The 26,728-nt window shown below is 57.4% G+C and overlaps 1 protein-coding gene and 1 long non-coding RNA gene across 3 annotated transcripts; both read right to left on the bottom strand.

Annotated features, from left to right (window-relative positions):
• Positions 1-1,494: 1,494 nt before the first annotated feature.
• Positions 1,495-14,130, bottom strand: RHBG (Rh family B glycoprotein). Of its 2 annotated transcripts, none has more exon segments than NM_001082136.1 (10): positions 1,495-1,772; positions 1,933-2,006; positions 2,779-2,900; positions 4,058-4,191; positions 4,320-4,457; positions 4,713-4,879; positions 6,708-6,855; positions 6,985-7,135; positions 7,621-7,807; positions 13,828-14,080. In NM_001082136.1, coding segments are annotated over 10 exon segments (1,377 nt in total). In that variant the 5' UTR covers positions 14,015-14,080; the 3' UTR covers positions 1,495-1,703.
• Positions 14,131-14,549: 419 nt separating this feature from the next.
• Positions 14,550-26,175, bottom strand: LOC138850533 (uncharacterized). Its single transcript, XR_011390382.1, has 3 exons — positions 26,041-26,175; positions 24,476-24,544; positions 14,550-14,654 (listed from the first exon to the last, which is right to left on the bottom strand). It is a non-coding gene; the product is annotated as an uncharacterized lncRNA (long non-coding RNA).
• Positions 26,176-26,728: the final 553 nt, after the last annotated feature.

Below are 26,728 nucleotides of genomic sequence, written 5' to 3' on the forward strand. Positions count from 1 at the left end.
AGCAGTGGGCGAGGCAGGCAGGGGAGGAAGGGAGCTAGGGGAGGGAGCACAGTGGGGTGGAGGGAGCTGGGCGGCTCCCTGGAGGACCTGTCCCACAGCCACTCTGCTGGGTCTTGTCCTTCTCTCCCCTGGTGCTTGGTCTTTCTCCAGCCAAGCTGAGTCCCTGCTGTGCTGCTGTGAGGATGAAGCCCGAGGCAGGCGCCATTTGCCCTTGTCCCAGGGTTCCATGCACCTGAAGGGTTTTGCCTCGGGGCAGGATATCGGCTCCTGCCAGCGTTTAGGTCATTCATTGCAGGAAAGGAGGCACCCATGCCCTGGATGTCTCCCTTGGATGAGAGGTCTGAAACCCCCGGCACCCACCTGACATGCAGTGTGGGGGGGTGGGGTGGAGGGGGAGATCTCCAAAAAGCCTCATGGTGTGAATGCAGGAGGACCTGAGCTGCAGCCTGCAGGAGGGGTCAGGCTGGAGGAAGACCAAGGAGACCCGGAGAGGACCAAGGAGGGGTCCGCTGGCTGCATCTTCCTCTGCTGGGTCTGGAGCGCCCTCTGCTGGTCAAATGATTTCAGGCCAGCTAAGGTCGAACCTGCCTGGCTCATCCTCTGCTACAGCCAGCCTACTGGGTCTTCAGACCGCAGCGACCTGAAGTGGCACCTAGGTGATGGTTTGTGGCAAGCAACTCCTGGGCCCCTCTTCCTACTGGGCTGAGGCAGCCCACGGGGAGGGTCCTCGTGGCCACTGTCTGCTTCAAGGAGGCAGCCTCGCAGCCCCAGCTGTCCCCTAACAAACAGCCGGGCATTCTGGGAGATGACGCGCTCCCTGTCCCTGCAGATGGGCAGCCCCAGGCTGGGCACTGGGCTTCCCTTGGACCCTGGGATGTGGCATTTCGTCATCACAATGTCCCTTGCCCATCCCGAGGTTGTCATATCATGAGTTAGAAGATAGGAGGCAGGGCCGGTGCTGTGGCACAGTGCGTTAATGCCCTGGCCTGAAACGCCGGCATCCCATATGGGCACCGGTTCTAGTCCTGGATGCTCCTCTTCCGATCCAGCTCTCTGCTATGGCCTGGGAAAGCAGTAGAAGATGGCCCAAGTCCTTGGACCCCTGCACCCGCGTGGGAGGCCCAGAAGAAGCTCCTGGCTCCTGGTTTCGAATTGGCACAGCTCCGGCCATTGCGGCTAAATGGGGAGTGAACCATCGGACAGAAGACCTCTCTCTCTCTCTCTCTGCCTCTCCTCTCTCTGTGTAACTCTGACTTTCAAATAAATAAAAATAAAAAGAAGACAGGAGGAATTTCCCATGTTCCCAGGGTACACATCACAGCAGACAGAGTCCAGGGCCAGGGCAGTGTTTATCCCCCGAGAGCCAGGCTGGCCTTGGTCTCCACTGCAACTGAGTGACGCTGTGGGTCAATAGCGTGGGGTCTCCCACTGGGCCCTTCTACCTGCACCTGCAGGCTGGCAGGGCAGGGCTGGCTGGGGAGGTGGGGAGGCTCCCTCCCCCCAACCCCTGCCCTGCACTCCCTGCTGCAGCCCTGCCCCTCTCCCTGGGGAGATGCTGTCTTTAGACAGGAGGCCCCTTCTGACTCCTTTCTTGCCCCAGGAGGCAAGGGAGCCAGACAAGAGCTCCCCGGGAGTGGCCGGTCACGTCTTCACGTCTTCGAGGGTCTTCGAGGCAAAGAGCGTGTTTGCAGGGCTGCGACGGGTTAGGCCTCAGTGTCTGGCTCCTCCACCCTCAGAGCTTCCTGAGCCTCGTACCCATGCTCGCCAGGCACCTACAAGGCAGGACAGGGGAGGGGGAGTGAAGGCACAGCTCCCGGGGAGGGGCGTGTGCCCCGGAGAAGGAGCAGGCAGGGGAGGAAGGAGGCAGATTGGAGCCCAGCGGCTGGGGCAGGGGAGGAAGGGGCGGAGGGCGCGAGGGCCCTGGTGTCTCACCTCCCAGCACATCTGGTCCTCGTAGCACTGGGAGTCAGGGGGCGCGTCCAGGAAGGGCAGCTTCAGCAGGAGCCCTGGGGTGGGCAGGAGGACCGGTGTGGCTTCTCTGCCTCCCAAGCCACGGGGAGTGAGATCAACATGGAGCCTGGCTCCAGCAGGGCATGCTGCACTTGCTGAGCGCCTACTGTGTACCAGGCCCCACGCACACGGTGCCCCTGCCCGCCTTCCACACAGGGGGTCACGGACCACAGCTGCCCAGCTCCCTGTGGCCTCCCACACAGGACGTGCGTGGAAAGCGCTCATCCAATAAGACGCTGTGTGAATGACCGGGCTGCACCTCGCTGAGAGTGGGAGGATGGGGACACTGAGTCAGGTTGCATTTTGAAGGCCACAGGTCGAAGGCCAGACATCAGGGAGGACTGCCTGACCCAGGGCCAGTGGGCGGCCTGCCTCTGTGGGAGGCTTCGTGCTCTGCTCTGGCGGTGAGTCAGGCAGGCCCCCTTTGCTCACTGCGGCGCCCCAGATGGCTCAGCCCCGCCCTTCTGGGCCTCAGCCTGAGGTTGGGCTGCCCTCTAGTGGGTGGAGGGAGCAGCACAGGGGAGCCAGACCGGGCCAGACACGACCCCCAGGGGGCCCCAGCTCCCCTGGCACCACCCGCACCTGATGGAGGTTACCATCGCACAACCTGAACCCACAACCCGGCCCCTCGCCTGCTACAGAGTAAGTGCTCAGTAAGTACCTCAGGAAATGAATCAGTAACAAGGGCACAGAGCCCAATGGCCCTTCCTCCCTCTTCTCCCCTCCCTCGAGCTCCCTAGCCCCTCAGCCCCAGCCAAGGTCACTCACCTCCAAGGACCCCACCTGCAGAGGCAAACAGCAGTGTGACAGACAGCCCGAAGAGCTGGTATATGGCCTGAGACGTGGCGCTGCGCTGGCCCTCAGCTATAAGTGGGAACACACTCTGAAGGCTGCAGGGAGAGATTGTGGAGAGCCAGGGTTGGGGGCTGTGAGTGAGACAGGGTGGGGAGGAGTGGAGGGCCAGGGCTGACCGTCACACTGGCACTCCCTACTGTGGACACGAAGCAGCCAAAAGGGCCTCAAGAGAGCCTGAGCCCCGGCTCCAGGCCTTTGCTCAAGCCCAGGCCATGGCCTGCTACAGCCGCCCACCCTTTTATGCCAGCAGGCACCCACACAGCTTTCAAGATTCAGTGCGAAGGCCACTTTCACCTGCCTTTCCTCTGAGCCTCATGTGCAAAAATAGATACCCTAACAGCTGCTTTGTTCCACGGACACTTTAGTAATACTCAACACTATTGAAATCATTTGTTCACTGACCTCCCGCTGCACTTGACTGAGGAGCAAGAGGGAGTCTCTGAGTTGGTCTTTTTCACCCCAGTTTCCTTGGCTCCAGAAGATGGATGGATGGGCAGGTGGGTGGATGAATGGATGGATGAGTGGATGGGTGGATGGATGGATGAGTGGGTGGATGGATGGATGAGTGGGTAGATGGATGGATTGATGGGTGAGGGGGTGGGTAGATGGATGTATGAGTAAGTGGGTAGATGGACAGATAGATTGATGGATAGATGAGTGGGTGGGTGGATGGATGGATGGTTGGATGAGTGGATGGATGGATGATTGGATGAATAGGTGGGCAGATGGATGGGTTGGTGAGTGGGTGGGTAGATGAGTGGATGGATGGGTGGTGGGTGGATGGATGACTGGGTAGATGGATGAATGGGTAGATGGATGGATGAGTGGGTAGGTAGGTAGATGAGTAGTAGGTGGATGGATGGATGGGTTGTTGAGCGAGTGGGTAGATGGGTGGATGGATGAATGGGTAGATGGATGAATGGTAGATGGATGGATGAGTGGGTAGGTAGGTGGATGAGTAGTAGGTGGATGGATGGATGGGTTGTTGAGCGAGTGGGTAGATGGGTGGATGGATGAATGGGTAGATGGATGAATGAGTGGGTAGGTAGGTGGATGAGTGGTAGGCGGATGGATGGATGAGTGGATGGATAGAAGCAGACACCACTTTTTTGTTATTGTTGGCCCACAGGGGAGGAGAGTAAGGGAGGCCACTTCAGAAAAACAATTGCAGAATGGATTGGGGGAAACTCACCCATCTCCATAAGCTTCATGGGTGGTCAGCCCCGTCATGAGAGCCCCCAGGAGGGCCCCCAGGACCCCTGGCATCCCATGGAGGTTGTGGACACCACAAGTGTCTTGGATTTTGAGTTTTGATTCAAGGATGGGCTGGAGGACAAGACGGACAATCAGCGTTGGGTCTCCCACTCCCTCCCGACCCTGGGCCCATGGGAGAGGCAGCAGAAAAGGCACTGAAGGTTCCACGTTCACCCTAGGGCCCCGAGAGGCAAGTATACCGTGAAGAACTTGTACCCCAGCGTGGAGATGGCCCCAGCCAAGCAGCCAGCTGCCAGAGCACCAAATGGTGTCAGCATCATTTCACTGGCGGTCCCCACCACAACGCCTCCAGCCAGCGCTGCGTTCTGGACGTGCACCTGCAGGAGCAGGGAAGAACATGACCTCAGGGGGCTTTTCCAGATCCTCCTCACACTCACACTCACCTCTGGCTGCTGGAAGTCCCGCCACCTAACCACCAACCCTGCTATTGTCCTATGGTCTCCTCCCACTCTGCCCACCACCCCACCCCCAGCCCCTGCCAGAGCAGATGGAGTCCCCTGTGCCTGTGCCCTTACTGGTTGCCCTGGAGACTCTTCCTGGCAGGGTCTCAGAGCTCCCCGCCCCTCCCGTACCATGTCCAGCCGCCCATCCTTCCCGACCAGGGCCGACAAGGCAAAGGTGCTGAGGGTGCTGGCGGTCAGTGAGTAGTAGGTGTTGAGGGCCGTCCGGGGCTGCCCGTCCCCCCGTGATGTGAGCGCCGAGTTGAAGCTGGGCCAGAATATCCACAGGAAGATGGTCCCTAAGTGGTGGGCAAGCAGGCAGAGAGCGTGGGAAGTACGTGGCTCCCCCTACAGTATGGCATGTGTAACTGCAGGCAAACCACCTGCAGCCTCAGTTTCCCCTCTGTAAAGTGGGGTTGATGATGATGGCGATACCTCTAAAGTGAGGGCTAAATGAGGTGATGCATAGCCCAAGGCCTAGCAGGTCCTAAGTGCTCAACACATGGCAGCCAGTGGAGGGAACCAGCACGAAAGAAAACCACTTGATTGAAAACCACTGGGCTGAGTTGGGTTTTTGGTCTTTAAGTATCAGACAAGGAAAAGACAAAGGACAAAGGTGACTGCATGTCAGGCCCTGTGCCGGGGGCAGGGGGGTGGTCCTCCCCATACCAGCCAGGAAAACCACTCAGATGCCCTCAACCCCCTATGGGGAGGGAGCCCACCCCCCCAACCACGGCAGTGCTCAGGAGGGCCTTCTGCTTGGGCAGCACTGGACACACCAGGCCTGCGTGTTTGGGGGCCAGCACACAGGACAAGGGGAGGGGCAAGGCTGAGGGCCCTACAGGGCCCTGCAGGGCCAGCAGGGTACAAGCCTAGGGACTGTGCTGTTCACAGGGTGTGGCTTCCCCCTGCAGCCCCGCAGTCTGCAGGAAGATCCACACCAACATATGCACCTCCCAGGGCCCGCGTTCTTGTCCCCGCATCCCACATGCTGAAAACAGGAGCTGGGAGGCAGAGGAGACCCGAGAAGGTCGCTCTCCAGGGCCGCCCGGAACTCGCAGGGCAGCCTTTGGGTTTTCAGCCGTGGGGGGGGGGGGTCTCAGAGGGCAGCAGGTGCCGGCTCCCCTAGAGTTCCATCCGCTCCATTTCAGGACAAACCCACAGGTGGCGAGGAATACAAAAACCTGCCTCTCTCCTTAATTCGAGAGCGGGAGCTGTGGTCCCTAGTCCACACCTCTGTGACCAAATAACCCAGGTTTGCTTTTCCTGGCTTCTGTTTGTGAAGGCAGAGAGGCGCGCAGAGGCCGGTACAGAGAAAGAACAGGTAGTGGCGCTGGGACTCCCGGGGTGCGGAGACCCCACTGCTCCTGGAGGGTACAGGGGCTCCTGGGAAATCCAGGGTCCTTCGCAGCACGGCAGCACCAGGGGCCGGCACAGGTCGTCTGTTTGAAGGCCCAGATGCAAGGGCTATGACTATGAAAAGCCAACCTTGCCTGCAGTAGGGAGGGTGAGGCTTGGGGAGGGGGGAGGACGGCCAAGACCTGCAGAGGCTGCTGTGCCAGGCTGAGGGGTCCCGTTCCTAGTGTGGGGGCCCTGGAAGCGTGGACATCTTTCATTATTTATTTGAGAGATGGAGAGAAAGGGGGAGCACTCCCATCCACCCCATCACTCTCAGTCCAGGTCTCCCACCCGGGTGGCAGGAGCCCAGGGAGCCAGCTACTGGAGCCATCACCTGCCATGTCCAGGATGAGTATTAGCAAGAGCTGGAGTCAGAGGCCCGAGCCAGGCATGGAAGCCGGGGACCGGGACGCGGGCTGCAGGCTGTTAGCCGGCATCACAGTGCTAGGCCACGCCCACCTGTTCTGGAAGGTTTGAATCAGGGACTGAGGTAGCTTAGGAAAGGCCCCCGGCAATGGATCCAGGGCAGTGAGGACCCCACAGGGTATGAGTTCTAACAATCTGGTCGGAAAACTCGGGAACATTGAGCGCCAATTCCTGGACTCAGAGCAGAGTCCCAAAGAGAGGGCAGTTCCCAGCTGAAATCGCGAGGACACCAGGCAGCACCAGACCTCACCAGGAGATGCCTGCTCCCCACCCCCCATACCGCCCCACCCCGGCGGGACTCACCGATCATGGCAAAGAGGTCCGAATGGTAGACGGAGCCCTGGCGGTGCTGGCTCTTCTCCAGGTGGGGCCTGTAGAGGACCCGCGAGAGGACCAGCCCGAAGTAGGCACCAAATGTGTGGATGGTCATGGAGCCGCCCGCATCTCTCACCTGGGGAGGACGGCGGAGATGGCAGGGGTGGGGGAGGTGGTGACAGTCCCTTCCTGGGCCGGCCTGGGGCTCCCCCGGCTCAGAACCCGGCCTCCACTGGCCCTCAGCCCATCCCGGCCCGGCTCTCACCCCCAGGAGAGACAGGAGCACAAACTCGTTGAGGCCAAACAGCGCCACCTCCAGGAGAGCCATGAGAAGCAGCTGCGCAGGCCCGGTCTTGCCCAGGACGGCGCCGAAGGAGATGAGCACGGCTCCAGCGCAGAAGTCAGCGTTGATCAGGCTGGGGTTGGGCGGAAGGGGGAGCATAGGGCCGGGGAGAGAGGTGGCTGCGGGGTTCCTGCCCGGCACGACACAGGGCAGCACTACGCAGGGTGTGCTGGGGCGGGGGGGGGGGGGGTGGGTGGGTGGGTGGGAGCAGAGGCAAGGAGCACGAGCTATCGCCCGCAGGCAGAAAGGGTCACCAGTAACCTCGCCCAGGAGGTTCCGGACAGGCCGACCCCACCCACAACACGTGGAGGAGCCAGAACTTAAGCCCAGAGCTCCTCCAAACCCCACCTTTTTCCATCCAGCTACCCGACTGGTAATAGGGGCTGAGTGTGTGGGTCAAGGACCCGAGCAAAAATCAGGCAGCGAGGACAGAAATCAGCGGGCGGACCAAACACATGGGGTCAGCAGGTCAGGCTTTGAGCTGGGCGCCTTGGGCAGGGGCCTCCCAGATGGGCTTGGTGGTGGCGGTGGGGTCGGTGGGGAGGCACCGCTGCCCACCTCTCCATGCCGACATGGATGTGGCCGCCGTGGAAGGAGTGGAGGAAGCCCTGGACCAGTGTGACCCACTGCAGGGCAAAGGCGCCCAGGAGGAAGGTGAAGCCCAGGCTGCTGTAGCCGTAGCGCTGCAGGAAGACCATAAGGAAGCCGAAGCCCACGAAGACCATGGCGTGCACGTCCTGGAAGCCTGCGGTGGGCAGGGGCACGGCGCGGGAGCGGGGCATCAGGAGCTGCCCAGCCGTGACCCATCAACCAACCTGCTGGGGGCCCCCAGCTCTCACTAGCTGGGACTGCTCTGAGGTGCAGCTGAGCCTGTAAAACTCCCCAGGCCCCAGCCACCTGTGCAGTCAGCCAGCGTGGGGCAGTGGGCCCAGACCAGGGCTGCTGTCTTGGGTCAGAGCAAGGGAGCAGAGCCTTCTGCCCTACCCCTGTGCTCCTTGCCTGCCCCTCCTCTCCCGCCATGGACTGCCTGAAGGGATAACCTGTGCTCCTCCCTGCACTCCCTGCTCAAATTTCTCTCTCCCTTTAGGCTGTTTTTCAACCTTTTCTTTCTGCCAGAAAGTCCTTCTTCTTTTTTATAAAGATTTTTTTTTTTTATTTGAAAGGCAGAGTTACAGAGAGGGAGAGAGAGAGGGAGAGAGAGGAGCCAGGAGCCAGGAGCTTCTTCCAGGTCACCCACGTGGGTGCAGGGGCCCAAGGACTTGGGCCATCTTCTACTGCTTTCCCAGGCCATAGCAGAGAGCTGGATCAGAAGTGGAGCATCTGGGACTCGAGCCGACGCCTATATGGGATGCCGGCACTGCAGGCAGCGGCTTTACCTGCTACACCACAGCACTGGCCCCAGAAAGTCCTTGATGTCTAACCTCCATTCATCATACTTCAGAGCCTCTCTCTCCATTTTTTTACATGAGAGCTTTTTTTTTCTACTTTAATAAACTTTTAGTTCCATTTCCCATGAGCTTTAAAATTTTTTTCTTTTCTTGTGAAATGTATTTGAAAAGCAGAGAGACAGAGACAGAGATCTCCCACTTGCTGGTTTACTCCCCAAATGCCCACAGTGTCTAGGGCTAGGCCAGGCTGACACCAGGAGCCCCAAACTCAATCTGGGTCTCCCATGTGGGCAGCAGAAACTCATTTAATTCATCACCTGCTGCCTCCCAAGGTGCACATTGGCAGGAAGCAGGACTCAAACCCAGACACTCTAATGTGGGATGAGGACATCCAAAGTGACATCGTCACCGCCACACCAAACACCATCCTCTGTGCACATTTTTGCTGTAAAAAGAGACCTCAAGTCTCTTGGAGAAAGAGGTAGATCATGTTTACAGCAGGTGATAATGGAATGAACCAAGGCCTTCAGCAACCGGCAGTCAACCAGATGCTTCTCCATCCATACATGCCTGTCCCTGCGGAGCCCCAAGATACCCCCAGCGGACCCCTGTAGACGACGTCCCCAGTCAGCAGGAAGTAGCCAGAGAGACTTATCATCGCCCCCTTTCCTATCATCAAAAGGTCGGGATGGTGGCTTCCTGTACTTCCGGGAATGGAGAGTCCCTACCTGTACTTCCGGGGAAGAAAAGTCCTTGTCAAGGTCCCTGCGGGTGCCTAAAGATCAACCAATGAGGATCAGACCCGCCTCAACCTTTAACCCCCACGCCCTGAATCTATAAAAGGAGCTCTCCCAATCTCTGACGCTCGACTTCCTGGCCCCTGCTCTGTTGGGACCGGGAAACCTTGCCCAGGAGCGGAATCCCAATAAAAGCTTCTGGATTAAAAAAATAAAAAAAAGAGGTAGATCATAAAGAAAAAAACCACGGTCATTTTTTATTTTATCTGAAGAGGCAACAACAGACCAGAAAATTAGCATTGAACTTGAGACTACAATCAATAACTTTGAGAGAGAGAAAAAAAAAACCTTTATGCTTTTTGTGTGTGTGGATCTAGGGGTAGACAGGAAATCAGTCTGCAGGCAGAAGGTGCACTAGAACTGGAGGTCCCACTAGCTTCACTGAGGGTTCCCAACGCTGCCTGCTTCCCAAGTCGCCCAGATCTTAAAACCCATCAGAGAGTGCGAGGTGTCACATAGAACTCACAGCCTAAGTTCCCTCAGGCCTTGCTGCCCGACTTCCTTTGTGAACAGTGAAGAAGATGCCCTGTTTGTCCCAGTGTTTGTCCCTGTGCCCGAGGTCTCAGACGAGGGGGGGGTGGGGGTGTGTGTGGCTGGGCTGCATGGCTCAGCGCCATTGCAGAACTGGTCTTAAAGGGCAGTTGTGTTTACGTTTCCTGTCCCAGGCTTGTTTGGAACAAAAATTCAGCCCCTTGGACTTCCAGCTGGAGCCTCAGCACCCCGAGAGTCCCTTCCCTGGGGAATGTTCCACTTGGAGAGGCTTCTCCTTGGGCTCCGGGTAGGGGTCTTCAGGCTGGAGACAGGGGCATGGCTAAAATGACTTCTCAACTTTCCCTTTAAGGGATCTTTAAGGGGTCAGGATGAGCCTGCCGCCCACCCAGCCCAATCAATAACCTGACTTTCAGTTGAGTAGAAGATAAAAGCCCTGGAAGGTAAAGCCACTACCTGCAGTGCCAGCATCCCATATGGTGCCAGTTCAAGTCCTGGCTGCTCCACTTCTGATCCAGCTCTCTGCTATAGCCTGGGAAAGCAGTAGAAAATGGCCCAAGTTCTTGGGCCTCTGCACCAGAGTGGGAGACCCAGAAGAAGCTCCTGGCTCCTGGCTTTGGATCGGCCCAGCTCCAGCTGTTGTGGCCATTTGGGGAGTGAACCAGCAGATGGAAGACCTCAGCCTCCCTGTAATGCTGCCTTTCAAACAAATAAAGAAATCTTAAAAAAAAAAAAAAAAAAAAAAGGTAAAAGACCTCTGGAAGGCCGGCGCCGCTGCTCACTAGGCTAATCCTCCACCTTGCGGCGCCGGCACACCGGGTTCTAGTCCTGGTCGGGGCGCCGGATTCTGTCCCGGTTGCCCCTCTTCCAGGCCAGCTCTCTGCTGTGGCCAGGGAGTGCAGTGGAGGATGGCCCAGGTGCTTGGGCCCTGCACCCCATGGGAGACCAGGAAAAGCACCTGGCTCCTGGCTCCTGCCATCGGATCAGCGCGGTGTGCTGGCCGCAGCACGCCAGCCGCGGCGGCCATTGGAGGGTGAACCAACGGCAAAGGAAGACCTTTCTCTCTGTCTCTCTCTCTCACTGTCTACTCTGCCTGTCAAAAAAAAAAAAAAAAAAAAAAAAAAAAGACCTCTGGAGCCACCTCCTGCTCCTGCTGACAAGACCACACTGGGGAACAAGGTAGCAGTTACAGCCGGGGCTTCAAGGGTCTCACAAAGCTGGGGAGGGGACAAGGAGTGGGGCGGTCACTTCTCACGCCCCCACTCCTCAGACCTGCCCAGGAGGACCACGGGGCGGGCTCTCCTAGAAGAGGTCACAGCCTCAGGTCATGGCCACACCCCCGCCCCCACTCCTCCCAGCACCCCTGATCCTGACCACCCCCCCACTCCCCCCCCAGCCCTGGCTCTTTCCCTCTCGCTCTCACTTCCGTCACTTGCCTCATGGAGTTGGAGGCTTTTAGTGCGAGGGGCAGGAGTTGGAAGCTTTTAGTGTGAGGGGCAGGCTGCACACAGGGAATCAGAGCCCTCATGCTGGGCGGGCTCCATTCGTAAGCAGCTGTGTGATCCTGGGCAGGGCCCATGGCTGGCTCTCGCTCCACCGCTGAGCGAGACGGACCAGCCGGGCTGGGAGGGCTGTTGTCATCTTCTTGGCGCTGGCCAGGGGCCAGGGCTCGCTTTCATCTCCTGAATCAAGCGCAGTGACTACGCCTCCCCCTGGCCCTGACCCTGTCCCCGGGGCACAGGCACAGGTGAGGACCCGGCTCATCAAAGCCCCGGCTCTAGGGACCTCACACCTCCCTCTTCTCCGACCTTCTCCCATGGCAGGTGCAAAGTCCACAGGGATGGAAACAGAAAAAAAAAAAAAAAAAAAAAAAGAGGCGGGAACCCCACAGCTGGCTCTCCTTGCGCCCCAGGGGCAGCCCGGATTGCAGTTGTGGGGTGCAGTCTGAGCTCCAAGGGGAGTTTTGAGGGTCTAGGTCAAACCCCAGGAGGAGCAAGCAGCCAGGTCAGAGCCCAGGACGACAGCTTACTGCTCCCCACCTCCGGACTGGGCCACCCCCTTCTCTCTCTGGGCAAATGGATGTCCTTGAGCACCTGCCACTTCAGCTCTGCGCCTCTGTTTTTAAATGTGTGTATGTATGTATGGGAAAGGGAGAGAGAGAGAAAGAGAGAGATCTCGTATTCACTGGTTCATTGCCCCTGCTGGTCCACGAGCTGGGAACTCAAGCCAAGTCACCTACATGGGCTGCAGGGCCCCAAACAATCAAGCATCAGCCGCTGCCTCTCCCAGTGTGGACCAGCAGGAAGCTAAATCAGGACAGGAACCTCGGTGCTCCAACATGGCAGGCGGGCGTCACAAGCAGTGTCTTAGCCGCTAGGCCAGATGCCTGCCTCTGTGGCTCTCATTTTGATTCCAGCTTCCATGGTTCATCTTTTGCAGCCAGCACTGGGGATAGGAGGAATCCTAGCCTCTTCTCGCAAGATGGATGCTGATCGGGGCGGCACTGTGGTGTAGTAGGCTAAGCCTCTGCCTGAGTGCCAGCATGTCACATAGACACCGGTTCATGTCCCGACTGTCCCTCTTCTGATCCAGCTCTCTGCTATGGCCTAGAAAAGCAGTGGAGGATGGCCCAGGTGCTTGGGCCCCTGCACCTGCGTGGGAGACCTGGAAGAAGCTCCTGGCTCCTGGCTTCAGATCGGCCCAGCTCCAGCTATTGCAGCATTTGGGGAGTGAACCAGCAGCTGGAGGTCTCCCTCTCTCTCTCTCTTTCTACCTCTGAAATAAATAAATAAAATCTTTAAAAAAAAAAAAAAAAAGATGGCTGTGGATCTTGATGCTTTGTGTCCAAGTCTCTTCCCCACCCTCTGTCCTCGGCATTGTCAGCATCATCTTGCTGGGGCTTAGAGGGGGTGAGGTGGGGACAGAGAGCCATCAGCTCTGCATACAGAAAGTAGGGTAATGGGGCCGGCAGCGGGTTAAAGTCCTGGCCTGAAGCGCCCGCATCCCATATGGGCGCCGGTTCTAGTCCCGGCTGCTCCTCTTCCAATCCAGCTCTCTGCTGTGGCCTGGGAAAGCAGTAGAAGATGGCCCAAGTCCTTGGGCCCCTGCACCCACATGGGAGATCTGGAAGAAGCTCCTGGCTCCTGGCTTCGGATCAGCTCAGCTCAGGTCCGGCTGTTGCGGCCATTTGGGGAGTGAACCAGCAGATGGAAGACCTCTCTCTCTCTGTCTCTACTTCTCTCTGTAACTCTGTCTTTCAAATAAATAAAATAAATATTTTTTAAAAAAAGAAAAGAAAGTAGGGTAATAATAGCCTGCGGGTTTTTGTGGGAGACGCTTGCACCCTAGGCTTTGTTTGATGCGTGTCCTTCAAACGGAGGCATCCTTTGTCCCATTGCTCAGATGGGGAGAACTGAGGCTTCGAAAATGCCTGCCCATTTGTGATGACGTCTGGGAGGTCTGGTGTTCCTACTCCTAGCTCCCCAAGGCCCGAGTCACAAGGCAGGGCCCCCAGCTTGAGGGAGAGGCTCAATCTGTCCCCATCAAAGGGTTAGCCTCTCCTGAAACCCGTTCTTGCTGCCTCCACCTATGAGGGTTTCACCTTGTCCACCTGCTAACGCCTGTTGTCTCTCCTGCCCAGCGGGATTCTCTTCCTGTGGTCAGGACAGCGCTGCTGGGAAAGGCAGAGGCTCCGGCACAGCCCAGCAGAGTTCAGTTGCCCACATGGGGGCGGGGGGGGGGGGGGGGGCGGGCAAGGGAGCCATTCACGCTGTCACTTAGATCCAAGTGAAAATCCTGGCTCCTCCACTTCTGGCTGCGTGACCCTGAACCAGTCACTCAACCTCCATGGGACTCAGTTTCTCCACTTTTTCTGCCTCCTAGGCTGAGTGAGATCGTGCCTGTGCCAGCCTCAGCACAGTACCTGGGACCCTGCGGAAAGGGTGTTAAAATCCAGGGCACCTTCCCCTTCCTCCCAGAGCAACAGGACCCCCCACCCTGCCACGGACAGGTCTGGGCACCCAAGTGACCCCTCCCCACAGAGTCCAGGGAGCTCCAGATTTTTGCTCCCGCGCACCCGCCCCCGCACTCACTTGGGTAGCGAAAGTAAAATTCATTGTCCGCGTTACTGTGGTTGCCCCCATGCCAGAGGGCAGCGTCGGTTTGCTGGTCGTAGCGGACAAAGATGGCAAAGAGAATGGCAGTGGCGCCCTGGAAGAACAGGCATAGCAGGGGCAGCAGCAGTCGCCGGCCCGCGACGCGGCGGGGAGACTTCGCCATGGGACCGGGCTCGTGTTGGCGCCGCGCACCGCGGGGCTTGACTCCCGGGGCAGGCTCGGCAGGTTTAGCCCCGAGAGGCCCCGCCCACATGGGGCCCCGCCCACGGGCCCCACCCACAGGGTACCGGTCCACTGGAGGCCGCGCCCTCAGCCGCTCCTTATAAGATGCACCCAACGTGAAGAGGGGACAGCGGGGGGGGGGGGGGACTAGGCCCCCAACTTGGCCTGGAGGCAAAAGCTGGGAGGGCTAGGCGTTGGGACCCCCAGGCCCCGTCTGCTTGGCCCAGCTGAGTCGAGCACTATTCTGGTTGGAACAGGTCCGCGGAGGCGCTCCTGTGCTCCGCTTTGCTGGGGCACAGCTGTGGTCATGCACCCCTCCAACTTGGTGTTAATTTGGGGAGCGGCTCCCAACCTGCCTGGCCCCTGCAGGGTTAAGCAAGCGTTGAGGGGTTGCTCAATCTTTTCCCTCCTGAGAACAGAGATGGAGACTGAGATAAAAGCCTCCGCGGGCTTGACGATTAACCAACCACGCGGGGGCTGCCTGCGCCTCTCCACCTCGGCCTCTGCCCACTGTGCCCCTCCTTCCTCACCGCAGTAGGCTGAGCGGGCGGAGCTGACACCCTCCGCGGCCTGGGACGCACCTGCAGAGGGAGAGGCTGCAGGGTCTTCCTGCTCAGGAGACCCCAGGAACACAAGCCAGATACGCATCTACCCGGGCCCCAGTATAGACATTTCCTGAGAGCTTCCTGTGAGCGAGGCGCCCTCCAGGAGCCGCTGTCCAGTCCGGAGATGGACACTCGGGAGGGATTCGGTTACCTTGGGGGTAAGTATGAGACCCAGGGAGGCCTGGAAGCTGTGGGGCCCAGTAGGGGGTCTGCACAGCCCCTGAGGGTGGGAGCAAGGGAGGGGCCATTTCCGGGGCGGGGCAGGGGGAGGCCTTCTGGAAAGACCACCTGGGCAGTGGGCAAGTGGGGAAGGAGGAGGGCACTTGTCCCAAGCTGTCATCAGCACAGACAGAAGCCTAGCAGTGGCAGCGGAGTGTGCAGAGGGGGCTGGCACTGTGGTGCAGCGGGTTAAAGCCCCTATCTGCAGTACCAGCATCCCATATGGCCGCCGGTTCGGGTCCTGGCTGCTCCACTTCCCATCCAGCTCTCTGCTGTGGTCTGGGGAGTGGGGGATGGCCCAAGCCCTTGGGCCCCTGCACCTACAGGGGAACCAGGAAGAAGCTCCTGGCTCCTGGCTTTGGATAGGCCCAGCTCCAGCCATTGTGGAGTGAACCAACAGATGGAAGACTCTCTCTCTCTGCCTCTCTGTAACTCTGCCTTTCAAATAAATAAATAAATAAATGTTTTAAAAAAAAAAAGAGTGTGCAGAAACTGAGGCTGGGGTGAGGAGTCGGGAGAGGCCTTGAAGTCTTCTACCCAGTGGGTGCTGGGCCCCTGCAAGGTTCTGGAAAGGGGGGGGGGCTAGCACTGTGGTTCTGACCCTCACATCTGTAATCCCCCAGGGGCTCCAAAGAAGGGGAGCTGAAGGCCCCTCTCAGTGGAGCTGGTGGGAGGGGAAGCCCTCTGTCTACACTGCTGCTCCTACCAGCACCCCCGTCTGAGGGGGCTGTTGTGTGGGAGGGGCCTGTGGCAAACCCAGGCCTAGAAGAGCTGCCATGCCCAGGGACACAGAACCCACACAGGGGGCAGCACCTCCTAGGAGCCAGGCTGTCCCTTCTTGTCCGGTTCCGCCCTTTCCCCTGTTGTCCTCACTTCGCACAGGCTTGAGGCCTCGTCCAGCACGTTCGCTGGGGGATGGTTGGGTTCCAGGTCTCCAGTCTTCCTCATCTGAAGGCGCAGCTGGGACACAGGAGGGTGCTGGCTGAGCAGGCTCTCAGGGCCACTGTGGTCCCAGGGACCCTCACTACTTGGTCAGCAGGAGGGCTGTTCCCTAGCATCTCTGGTTAACGACTCAGCATCTGGGGCCCCTCCCAGGCCCAGCCTTCTGCCCCAGAGACACTTCCTGAGCCCTGGTTGGAAGTGGGGGTGGCTCCGGGCTGCCCAGGTAAGGAGTGGACAGGCCCTGGAAAAGAGTCCTCCCCTTTTTTTTAAAGATTGGCAGTTACAGAGAGAGAAAGAGAGACAGGGGTGGGGGATTCTCCATTTGCTGGTTCACTCCCCAAAGGGCTACAATGGCTGGAGCTGTGCCAATCCAAAGCCAGGAGCCAGGAGCTTCTTCTGGGTCTCTCACATGCGTGCAGGGGCCCAAGGACTTGGGCCATCCTCTGCTGCTTTGCTTTCTAGCAGGGAGCTGGATAGAAAGTGGAGCAGCCAGGACTTGAACTGGTGCCCATATGGGATACTGGTGCTGCAGGCAGGGGCTTTAACCTGCTGTGCCACAGTGCCGGCCCCAAGAAGAGTCTTTAAAAGCTGCAGAAGCAAGGAGAGCAGGAGGAACGGGCCAGCCCTTTCCAACCCCTCCTGGGAGCCACCTCCCAGCCTCCAGCCTCCTCGTTTGCATGGCATCTGTGATTCCCTTTGAACCCCTCTGGATGTCTGGTTTTCGCTCTCCCATGCTGCTCATTCATCCGTTCTGTACACATTCACTGAGTGCCAACTCTGAGCCAGGTCCTGGGGCTGTGAGATAGGTTCTAGTCAAGCTGTGCCACAGGGCTGGGTCCTGGGGCCCCTGCCCTGGCGGTGGTCAGCCCCTTTATTTGCTGGGCTATCAGGGGGTTCAGAGGGAGCCCCGAGAAGGCCCACAAGAGCCAGGCCATCCTCTGGAGAGTACACTTGGAGACCTTTGGACAGCAGCTGTTTGCCAACTTGTCTGCAATGACACTGACATTTGACTATTAGTGGGTGCTAGCCAGTATGGGCCCTGGTCCAGCAGCGAGACTCTGTCATTTGGAGAGTCCCCCTGGCCCATGCTACCCCTCTGAAGGCTCCCCTGCAAGACCACCAGCTGGGAGGGCTCTCCTGGCCCACCACCCGCCAAGCACTGTGGAGAGGCTCAGTCCATGGTGTTCTTCTAGGTTGCCAACAGATGCCAGGGGTGTGGGTCCCCGGCCCTGACAGCTCTGGCAGAGTGGTGGGGTTCTTCACCTCTCACGCCTCCCTCCACCCAGGCCTCCCCTGAGGGCCCCTTATTCCTTTACCAGCTCCTGTCCTGCCTGCCTGAGATCCACCCAATCTTTGACCTGTCTCCCGCTTTCAGCTGTGACCAGCCAAGGGTCTAAAGTGTAGCCAAAGGGACCACAGGTGTCTGCTCCTGCCCGGGCCTAGACTGGCCAGGCTGTCCCTGGAGGCCACATCTCGGAGGTGACTGAGTAGCTTGGGATTGCTTGGAGCTACACGGACCTGGGTCATTTTCTCTCCACAGGCTCAGGAATCCCCAAAACCACTTAGATCCTTTAGCTCCCCTGAGCCATCCCAGTGCTTAAGGGAGGAAAAAGAGAAAAGCAGCAATGCACCAGTCAGAAACAGCTTCATTTATTCACCACATCTGTGTTATGTGACCTTAGGCAGGGTACTGGGCCCCCTTAGAGTCACCTTTTTCTATTTTATTTTATCTTTTTAACAAAGATTTTATGTATTTGAGAAGTAGAGTTACAGACAGTGAGAGGGAGAGACAGAAAGGTCTTCCATCCGCTGGTTCACTCCCCAAATGGCTGCAACAGCCAGAGCTGGGCCGATATGAAGCCAGGAGCCAGGAGCTTCTGCATCTCCCACACAGGTGCAGGGACCCAAGTGCTTGGGCCATCTTCTGCTGCTTTCCCAGGCCACAGCAGAGAGCTGGATCTGAAGTGGAGCAGCCGGGACCTGAACAAGCGCCCATACAGGATGCTGGCACTGCAGGTGGAGGATTAACCTACTGTGCCACAGCGCCAGCCCCAAGTCTGGTCTCCTTATCTGCGGGAGTCATAAATTTCCTTTGTGGAATCATTAGGAAGATTTCAAATAACTGATGTATATTGCTGCCATTTTTCTAAACATTTGACAAATGTGGTGATTATTAATTCCAGTTGGCTAAGCAGAGGGGGGTGGCAAATGGCTTTTCTTTTTAAAAAGATTTATTTAATTTAATTTATTTTATTTTATTTATTTTAAAGGCAGAGGGAGAGAGAGAGAGAGAGAGAGAGAGAGAGAGAGAGAGAGATCTTCCATCTGCTGGTTCACTCCCCCAAATGACCACAACAGGCAGGGCTGGGCCAGGCCAAAGCCAAGAGCCAGGAGCCAGGAGCTACATCCAGGCTTTCCATGCAAGCAGCAGGGGCCCAAACACCTAGGCCATTTCTGTCACTTTTCCCAGGCCATTTAGCAGGTAGGTAGATTGGAAGTGGAGCAGCCAGGACACAAACCGGCGCCCATATGGGAAGCTGGCACTGCAGGCGGTGGCCTTACCTGCTATGGCAGTGTGCTGGCTCCTTGGAACCCAACTTTTTGAGCCATCACCTGCTGTCTCCCAGGATGCTCCTTAACAACAGGAAGCTGGATCAGAAGCAGAATAGCTGGGATTTGAACCAGGTACTCCATTGTGAGCTGAGGGCGTCGCAAGGGGAAGCTTAGCCCTCTGCGCCAGGGTGCCCACTCCTCAGTCCTCAGTTCATGTAACTAAAGGGGTTCAGGCAACTCTCAAGTGGTCCCTACGAAGGAAAAACAGGAGGGAGTCCCAGGGTGTGGAGGGCTTGCTTCTAGAAATGAGCTACACGGATGTGGCTGCAGTCAGAGGGGATGAGGGGATGCAAAGCCACAGCCTCACCCCGGGTCTCTCCTCTACTTCTCCAGGGGATTCCAGCACCAACAGCAGCACCACCAAACCAGCCAAAACCATACCGCACCCCGGACAGCAAGGCGAGCTGACGGACAGCCTGCCCCTTCCCTCTGCTGGGAGCTGTCCTGTCCAGGCGCCCCGGGCTTAGACCTGGCTCTTCTCCAAGGCCAGCTTTGGCCTCTCCTGCAAATATCCAGGGATAGAAAAAACCGTCAAGGATGGAGGTGACATCTTCTCTGCCCAGGACCTGGGATGGGGGGGTGCGGGGGGGAGGGGTGGAAGAGGTCCCCACAGCAGGGCGGGAGGGGCGGGAACGGAGGTGGGGAGATGGGTGCTTGAGGCCTGGTAGGAGTTGCTGGCTCCCAGCAGCCTGTGGCTGTGGTGGGGATCAGAGCGGCTGTGAACACAGGAGGACTCCGTCCCCTCTTGTGCACATCTAGCCCCTGGGCTTCCTGCAGTCCCGCCAGCAAGCCAAGCCCCTGAGACACAGGGGTTTGTGATGGGGGGTTCTGGATGCTGCTAGGCAAAGCCGTAACTGCTCGGTGGTTCCTTTAACAGCTGCTTGGCGAGTCAGACGGGCGAGGTACGGCAGGCCTGCCTTACGCACTGCGGGCACAGCAGTGGACGGCAGACACTGCCCTCGTGCTCCTGGAGCACACGGAAGTCCCTCGGCCGGCCTAGGGGCTTTGACAGAGGCAGAGCAGGGTGAGAGGGTGGAGGGGCAGGGGAGCTGGCCAACTGGGTTATAGGGAGAAATGGGGAGGAGGTGAGGAAGGGAATTTGTTTAAAAGCCTGTTTGTTTATTCTTTTTTATTTATTTGAAAGGCAGAGAGAGAAATGTTCCATCCTTCGGTTCACTTCCCAAATGCCTACAACAGCCGCTGGTGCTGGGCCAGGCAGAAGCCAGGAGCCAGAAACTTAATCCTGGTCTCCGGCATGGGTGTCAGGGCCCCAAGTACTTGAGCCATCACCTCCCAGGGTGAGCGTTAGCAAGAAGCTGAATGGTTAGTGGAGGTGTGACTCCATCTGGGGATGCGGGTGCCCCAGGCCAGGCCAAAGTGCTGCACCACCACAGCTGCCCAAGAATCTCACCGAGTCCTAGGAGGGGTGCCCCAGGCAGAGGAAGCAGCAGATGCAGCGCTCCGGAGGTGAGAGTGTGCAGCCTTGACGGCGGCCAGAGGAAGCGGCCCCTAACATCTAGATCTCCACCTGCCCCTCCTCCTATGGGGCCTTCTGTGCCATCTGGGCCCATCCCCCGGGGGCAGCCCGCCACCTGGCGGCAGAGTGCAGTCAATACATCGCTTTCCGGCACCTTCAGCCTGTGCTTAGAGCGCCAGCTGGCGCCGCCGCTCAGTCCGAAGCTGCGGAGCCGCGGGTAGAGCCGGGGCAGCGAGGCCCTGCACTTCCACCCCACCACGGGCACAGAGCCCCCCGTGGCTGGGCTGTGCCCCCTGGCTGGTCTCTGTCTCATCCTTTCTTGGATCAAGTTGTAAGCAGTATTCTTCTCACTTATTCATTCAATAAATATGTATCTACTTAAATGTTTGTTAGTCACTTCAATATGCAGCAAATATATTTTGAAAGCCAGCTATGTCTCAGGCACTGTTCTATTTTTTTTTTAAGATTTATGTTATTTATTTGAAAGGCAAAGTTACACACACACATGGAGAGAGGGAGAGAGAGAGAGATCTTTCATCTACTCCCGTTTGGGGAGTGAACCAGCAAATGAAGACCGCTCTCCCTCTCTCTGTCTGTAACTCTCTCAAGTAAATAAATAAATTTTAAAAAGAAAAAAAAGTCGGAAAATGAAAGATTCCCAGAAGACCCTGTTTTCAGGAAGGGAGAGGTGGGCTGGGGGTGGGGCTGGAGCCGAAAGAGCATCTTGTAGAATCTCTCCCTCCCAAATTCCATTCCTCCCAGATCTGAGCGCACCTGGAGCCCTTAGTCCAGTTAGCAGGGCCTCGTGGGAGGCTGGGAGGCTGGGTGGTCTGGAAGGAGGAGGGCCAGGGATAGGAGGTGGAGCAAAGCCGGTCCTCATCTTCCCCGTGGGCTCAGGGGAAGCTGTGGGAGTCAGAACCAGGCCTGGGGACCAGAAGAGCCTTCTAGCGCCCAGACCTGCTGCTCTTGGAGGCTCGGCTGGAAGCAAGGGGACTCCTGGCAGGGGGATTGCAGACACGGAGGGGTGGGGCTTACAGCACACCCAGCAGAACCACTGCAGTGTGCCGGCAACGTCTACCAGATTCCCACAGGCCCTGCACAGCAGCGTCAGCTCCCCCCGGGAACCACACTGGCCTGGAGGACCCGGGAGCAGGGCCTCAACGCTGACTGCCCATCAGAATCCCCAGAGCTATGGGAAGGGCTTTGAAAAAATACGGGTGCCTGGCCCCACCCCCGTAGGTTTGGGTAGAGTCCCAGTGCCCGTGTGTGCTGGAAGCCCTCCAGATGATTCCACTATAGGTGGAGCTGTAGTGGCTCATCCTCACCCAGGAACTTGTTGAAAAAGAGAGTTACTGGGGCCGGGCACTGTGGCGCAATGGGTTAAGTCGCTGCTTGTGACGCCAGCTCCCCACATCAGAGTGCCTGTTGATCCTGGCTGTTCTGCTTCCAATCCAGCTCCCTGCCAATGCACCTGGGAAAGCAGCAGAGGATGGCCCAAGTGCTTGGGCCCGTGCACCCACGTGGGAGATCCTGACGAAGCTTCTGGCTCCTGGCTTTGGATTGACGCAGCTCCAGCCACTGCGGCCAATTGGAGAGTGAACCAGAGGATGGAAGACACCTCTCTCTCTCTGCCTCTCCTTCTCTCTCTGTAACTCTATCTTTTGAAAGAATAACATAAAAACCTTTTAAAAAAATAAATATGAGGGGCTGGTGCTGTGGCGTACTGATCTAAGCTGCTGCCTGCAGTGCCGGCATCCCATATGGGCGCCAGTTCATATCCCAGCCTCTCCTCTTCCGATCCAGCTCTCTGCTGTGGCCAGGGAAAGCAGTAGAAGATGCCCCAAGTGCTTAGGCCTCTGCACCTGCATGGGAGACCCGGAGGAAGCTCCTGGCTCCTGGCTTCCGATCAGCCCAGCTCTGACCGCTCTGACAGCTCTGAACCAGCATACCAAAGACCTTTCTCTTTGCCTCTCCCTCTCTCTGTCCTACTTCTCAAATAAATAAATAATCTTTAAAAAAATAAACAAATAGGCCGGCGCCACGGCTCAACAGGCTAATCCTCCGCCTAGCAGCGCCGGCACACCGGGTTATAGTCCCGGTCGGGGTGCCGGATTCTGTCCCGGTTGCCCCTCTTCCAGGCCAGCTCTCTGCTGTGGCCAGGGAAGGCAGTGGAGGATGGCCCAAGTGCTTGGGCCCTGCACCCCATGGGAGACCAGCAAAAGCACCTGGCTCCTGCCTTTGGATCAGCACGGTGCGCCGGCCGTGGCGGCCATTGGAGGGTGAACCAACGGCAAAGGAAGACCTTTCTCTCTCTCTCTCTCTCTCTCTCACTGTCCACTTTGTCAAAAAACAAAAAACAAATAAATAAGTCAGAAAGAGAGTTCTCGGGTCTTGAGTGGTTCTGCTGAATCAGAAACTCGAGGCGCAGGGCCCAGCGTTGTGTGTTTCGTAGCAAGCCTCTGGGCGACTGTGACCATACCAGAGCTTAGAGCTCAGACCGAGGGGAGCTCGAGGCCTTTCCAGCCGCAGGAGTCTCAGTCCTCTGGGAGACAGAGGGCCGCAGTCAGCTGTGGTCCTCACCCAGCTGCGGCCTCGTGGCTCAACCCACCGCAGGACAGGCCAGTGGGTCCTGAAATCACCGCACAGAGCCACTACAGCAGTGCCGCGTTGTTAAATGCAAACACCGGGAGCCACCCACGCCGAGACTCCTTCAGCAGAGCGCAGGTGAGCTCAGCCCCACCAGCCTGCTGCCTGCATCCCCTCGCTGCTGCTGGCTGGCTCCCCAGCGCCCGCCCTGGGGTACCTGGGTAGTCTCGTGGTTTTCTTCCCATCACCAAGAGCTGGGCTCCAGGTCGAGGAAGGCCGGGCCCACCCCGGAGGGGCTCAGCTAACCCAGGAAGGGGCACGATGACAATGTGAGCTTGTGCACTACACACTCCGGGTCCTGGGTACTGTTTCATCCGGTGGCAAAAGGCCGCCCTGTCGGCTGTGGGGGCTGGGAAGGCCAAACCCCTGTGTCAGGCGCGGGGCTCATGTGGGAGGGTGGCTGTTTAGGACTTGGCCCTGGAGGCTCAGACTGGGGCTAGCAAGCTGTGAGCATCCTGAGGTTTCCAATGGCCAATTCCACCCGGAGACACAGCAGAGAGGGAGGGACCCAGGCTCTGGGCTTTTCCCTAGGCGTCGGAGCAGCTAAAAAGCCCCAGAACTGGAAAAGGAAGGAGTGTTTGTACAAGCTGGGCCCTGCGAGGTAGCAGGCGGGAAGAGGAATTAGAGAAATCTCAGCCTCACCGAGGTGGAGGCCACGAATCCTGCCGCGCCAGTCAGCCACCTGCGAGTTCCACCCTTGGATTCTGAGCTGTTGTCATGAGGAGGATTTCCTGGAGGCACTGTTGCTTACTGTAACAGACCTCGTCCCCAAGTTCTCTGGGCCCCACCCCGTCCTCCAGCCAGAGCTGTGGCGGTTTCCTGCAGACTTCAGCCCGTAGGGTGCAGGTGTAACCGGACAGTGTTTCACCTGGGACTCTGAGCCGTGTCGTGTGCATTCTGTTTCCCACCCTGGGGCGTCTGTGCCACACAGCTGCTGTGACACATGCACGTGCACCCTGGAACCGTGAAGGAGTTAACAACAGTGGGCATGCTCTTTACCTGTGGGGGTCAGGAGCTAGACTCACCCACCCCGCTTTACAGAGCTGGTGCTATAGCCTAGCAGGTAAAGCTGCCACCTGCCCTGCAGTGCTGGCATCCCATATGGGCGCTGGTCCAAGTCCCAGCTACTCCTCTTCCCATCTAGCCCTTTGCTATGGCCTGGGAAAGCAGCAGAAGATGGCCCAAGTGCTTGGGCCCCTGCATCCATGTAGGAGACCCAGAAGAAGCTCCTGGCTTCTGGCTACAGATAGGCACAGCTCTAGCCGTTTTGGCCATTTGGGGAGTGAATAGTGAGTGGAAAACCTCTCCCTCTCTCTCTCTGCCCCTGCCTCTGTCTCTGCCTCTCTGTAACTCTGCCTTTCAAAAGAAGAAAGAAGGAAGGAAGAAGGAGGAAGGAGGAAGAAGGAAGGAGGAGAGAGGGAGAAGAAGAAGATTGGGGGGCGGCTGGCACTGTGGCATAGGTTAAGTATCTGCCTGTGGTGCCAGCATCCAATATGGGTGCTGGTTCGAGTCCCGGCTGCTATACTTCTGATCCAGCTCCCTGCTGGTGGCCTGGGAAAGCAGTAGAAGATGGCCCAAGTGCTTAGGAGACCCAGAAAGAGCTCCTGGCTTTGGATCAGCCCAGCTCCGGCCATTGCGGCCATCAGGGGCGTGAACCAGCAGATGAAAGACCTCTCTCCTTCTCTTCCTCTCTGCCTCTGCCTCTCTATAACTCTGCCTTTCAAATAAATAAGCAAACCTTTAAAGAAGCTGCAGGAGGAGGAGAAGAAGTGGTAGTAGTAATAGTAGGAGAATCTGTCTCCTGACAAACTGAAGAAGTCTTTTGGGGTTGGATCAGTCCATTGCCTGTTGCTAAAACAAAATACCTGGGGCTGGGTGCTTTATGAAGAGAAAGGCTTACCTGACTGAGGGTCCTGGTCCTGGCGTGTCCAAGCAGCCTGGCTCTGGCATCCTGGTCAGGGCTCCCCGGCTGCATCACAACACGATGGGGAAGTGAGAAGGGAAACAGTTACATGCAGAAGGGACCAAGTGCACAGGGTGGGCTTGCTTTTTTTTTTTTTTTTAGATTTATTTATTTGAAAGGCAGAGTTACAAAGAGGCAGAGGCAGAGAGAGAGAGAGGTCTTCCATCTGATGGTTCACTCCCCAGATGGCCACAACGGCTGGAACCGCGCCGATCCGAAGCCAGGACTTCTTCCAGGTCTCCCATGCAGGTGCAGGGGCCCAAGGACTTGGGCCATCTTCTACTGCTTTCCCAGGCCATAGCAGAGAGCTGGATCAGAAGTGGGGCAGCCAGGACTCGAACCTGTGGTGGGTGCAGTTTCTAGAAAGCCAATAGGAGTGCTGTAGCACAGACCCAGGGTTCTGGAGAGAAAAAGTACCCTCTGGGGCAGAGAATGACTCATCATTTGAAAAATGGGCAGCAGGCCTTGAGTAGAGACGAAGACACCCAGTGATGTGCATCTGGAGCCGCTTGTTTGGGCTGGGTCTGGTCAGATCCACTGCGCTGTACGATTGTAGGAGCACGGCAGTGATTCACCGCACAGCGGAGGACTGGTGTACTGGGGACGGGGCATGAGAAGGCCCAGAAGACTCAAAGCCAATTCCACGACCTGGTGGGCCAGACTGTTATGGCACCTGTGTCCTCTGCACACTGGTGTTCCCCTCAGCTCACACCCATGGTCTCCTGGGAAACTTTCCAAAACCACCTGAGAGACTAAAATAATTCAGACCAAATTTTGGATACCCCCTGGATATTTGATCTAACAATGAAGAGCTGCTATTTTTAAAATGATTACTGGGGGCAGTGCTGTGTAGCAGGTTAAGCTGCCACCTGCAATGCTGGCATGCCATGTCTGAGCACCAGTTCAAGTCCCAGGTACTGGCCCAGTTCCCTGTAAATGCGCCTGGAAAGCAGTGGATGATGGGCCAAGTGCCTGGGCCCCTGTCACCCATGGGGGAGACCTGGCTGGAGCTCCAGGCTCCTGGCTTCAGCCTGATGCAGACTCAGCTGTTGTGGCCACTTGAGGAGTGAGCCAGCAGATAGAAGGTCTCTGTCTCTGTTTCTCCCTCCATCATTCTTCCTTTCAAATAAGTCTTTACAAATAAAATGATTATCTTTAGAACAGAGGTGGGGAAAGTCTGGCCCATAGGCCAAATAAGGCCTGCGGAGTCATTTGCTCTGGCCTTGCCAAGGCAGCCACACATGGGACTCAAAATTCAATAAATCTCTAACAGGCTAATTTTTAAGCTGATGATGTTTGAATGATGTTATAAATATCCAAATGGCCCTTGGCAGAAAAGGGTCCGCACCCATTTCAGAGACACTAATACATACTAAAATATTTACAGTAAAATTATAGGATGACTGGGACTTGTTTCAAAACAACAGGAGAGGAAAGAATTAATGGGACAGAAATAGCTATGACTTGGTTAAGTCTGAATTACAGATAGATGGGGTTCATACCCTATTATGATTATTTAGGTGTATGTTCTGAATTCTCCACAATCGTTAAAAAGCAACAACTCAAATCTGGTCCGTGGATGAGTCCGCACGACTTTCCGGGATGGCCATAAACGGGCAGCTCCTGCATCACAGCCTTGGTCAGGGCGTCCCTACAGAGAGTGGTGAAGGGAAATCCTCCTGGGGGCAGAGCTAGAGCATTCATTACACTTGGCCCTTGACTTTGTACGCTGTGAGAGGTGGCCAGAGGGAAGGGTATACATGGAGCTCTGGAATGCAGCAGCGAATGGCTTAGCCGGGAAGAAGGAAGATTAGAAAATCAGAGGCCAGGAGGAATGTGGAAGAAATACTGGTGCAAGCTCAGGGAGATAGCGAAGGTGACATTTCCTTCAGCCCTCAGATTCTGTTCCTAACACTGAGAGAATGGCGATTTGGCTCTCTTGTTCCTGAGCGCACCCTTGTCTAACAGAGCAGAGTGGGAGAGCACCTCCTCCAGTCATGGATCCGGGCCCCTTGGGGTGCTCAGAGCTCAGCTCCCCATTCCCCAGGTGACCTCCCCAGGCGGCTTCGCATGTCATCAACAGACCAACGTCTGCCACATTGCTTTATCTCCTGTCCAGGCCTCCCCACTGAATTCAAGTCATATATCTGACTGCCTGGTGGACATGTCCACTTAAATATGGAGTGGACA

This window comes from Oryctolagus cuniculus, chromosome 7 (assembly GCF_964237555.1).
Source record: "Oryctolagus cuniculus chromosome 7, mOryCun1.1, whole genome shotgun sequence".
Taxonomy (NCBI): domain Eukaryota; kingdom Metazoa; phylum Chordata; class Mammalia; order Lagomorpha; family Leporidae; genus Oryctolagus; species Oryctolagus cuniculus.

Excerpts from the sequence above, each read along its gene's own strand:
- RHBG (XM_051856000.2), bottom strand. The coding sequence starts at position 14,104 with ATGTGGGCGGGGCCTCTCGGGGCTAAACCTGCCGAGCCTGCCCCGGGA. Across the intron at positions 4,192-4,319 it reads TGGGGTACAAGTTCTTCACG|CCCATCCTTGAATCAAAACT; the intron begins GTATACTTGCCT and ends CTTGTCCTCCAG. Across the intron at positions 2,007-2,793 it reads ACTGCTGTTTGCCTCTGCAG|GGCTCCTGCTGAAGCTGCCC; the intron begins GTGGGGTCCTTG and ends TGCCCACCCCAG.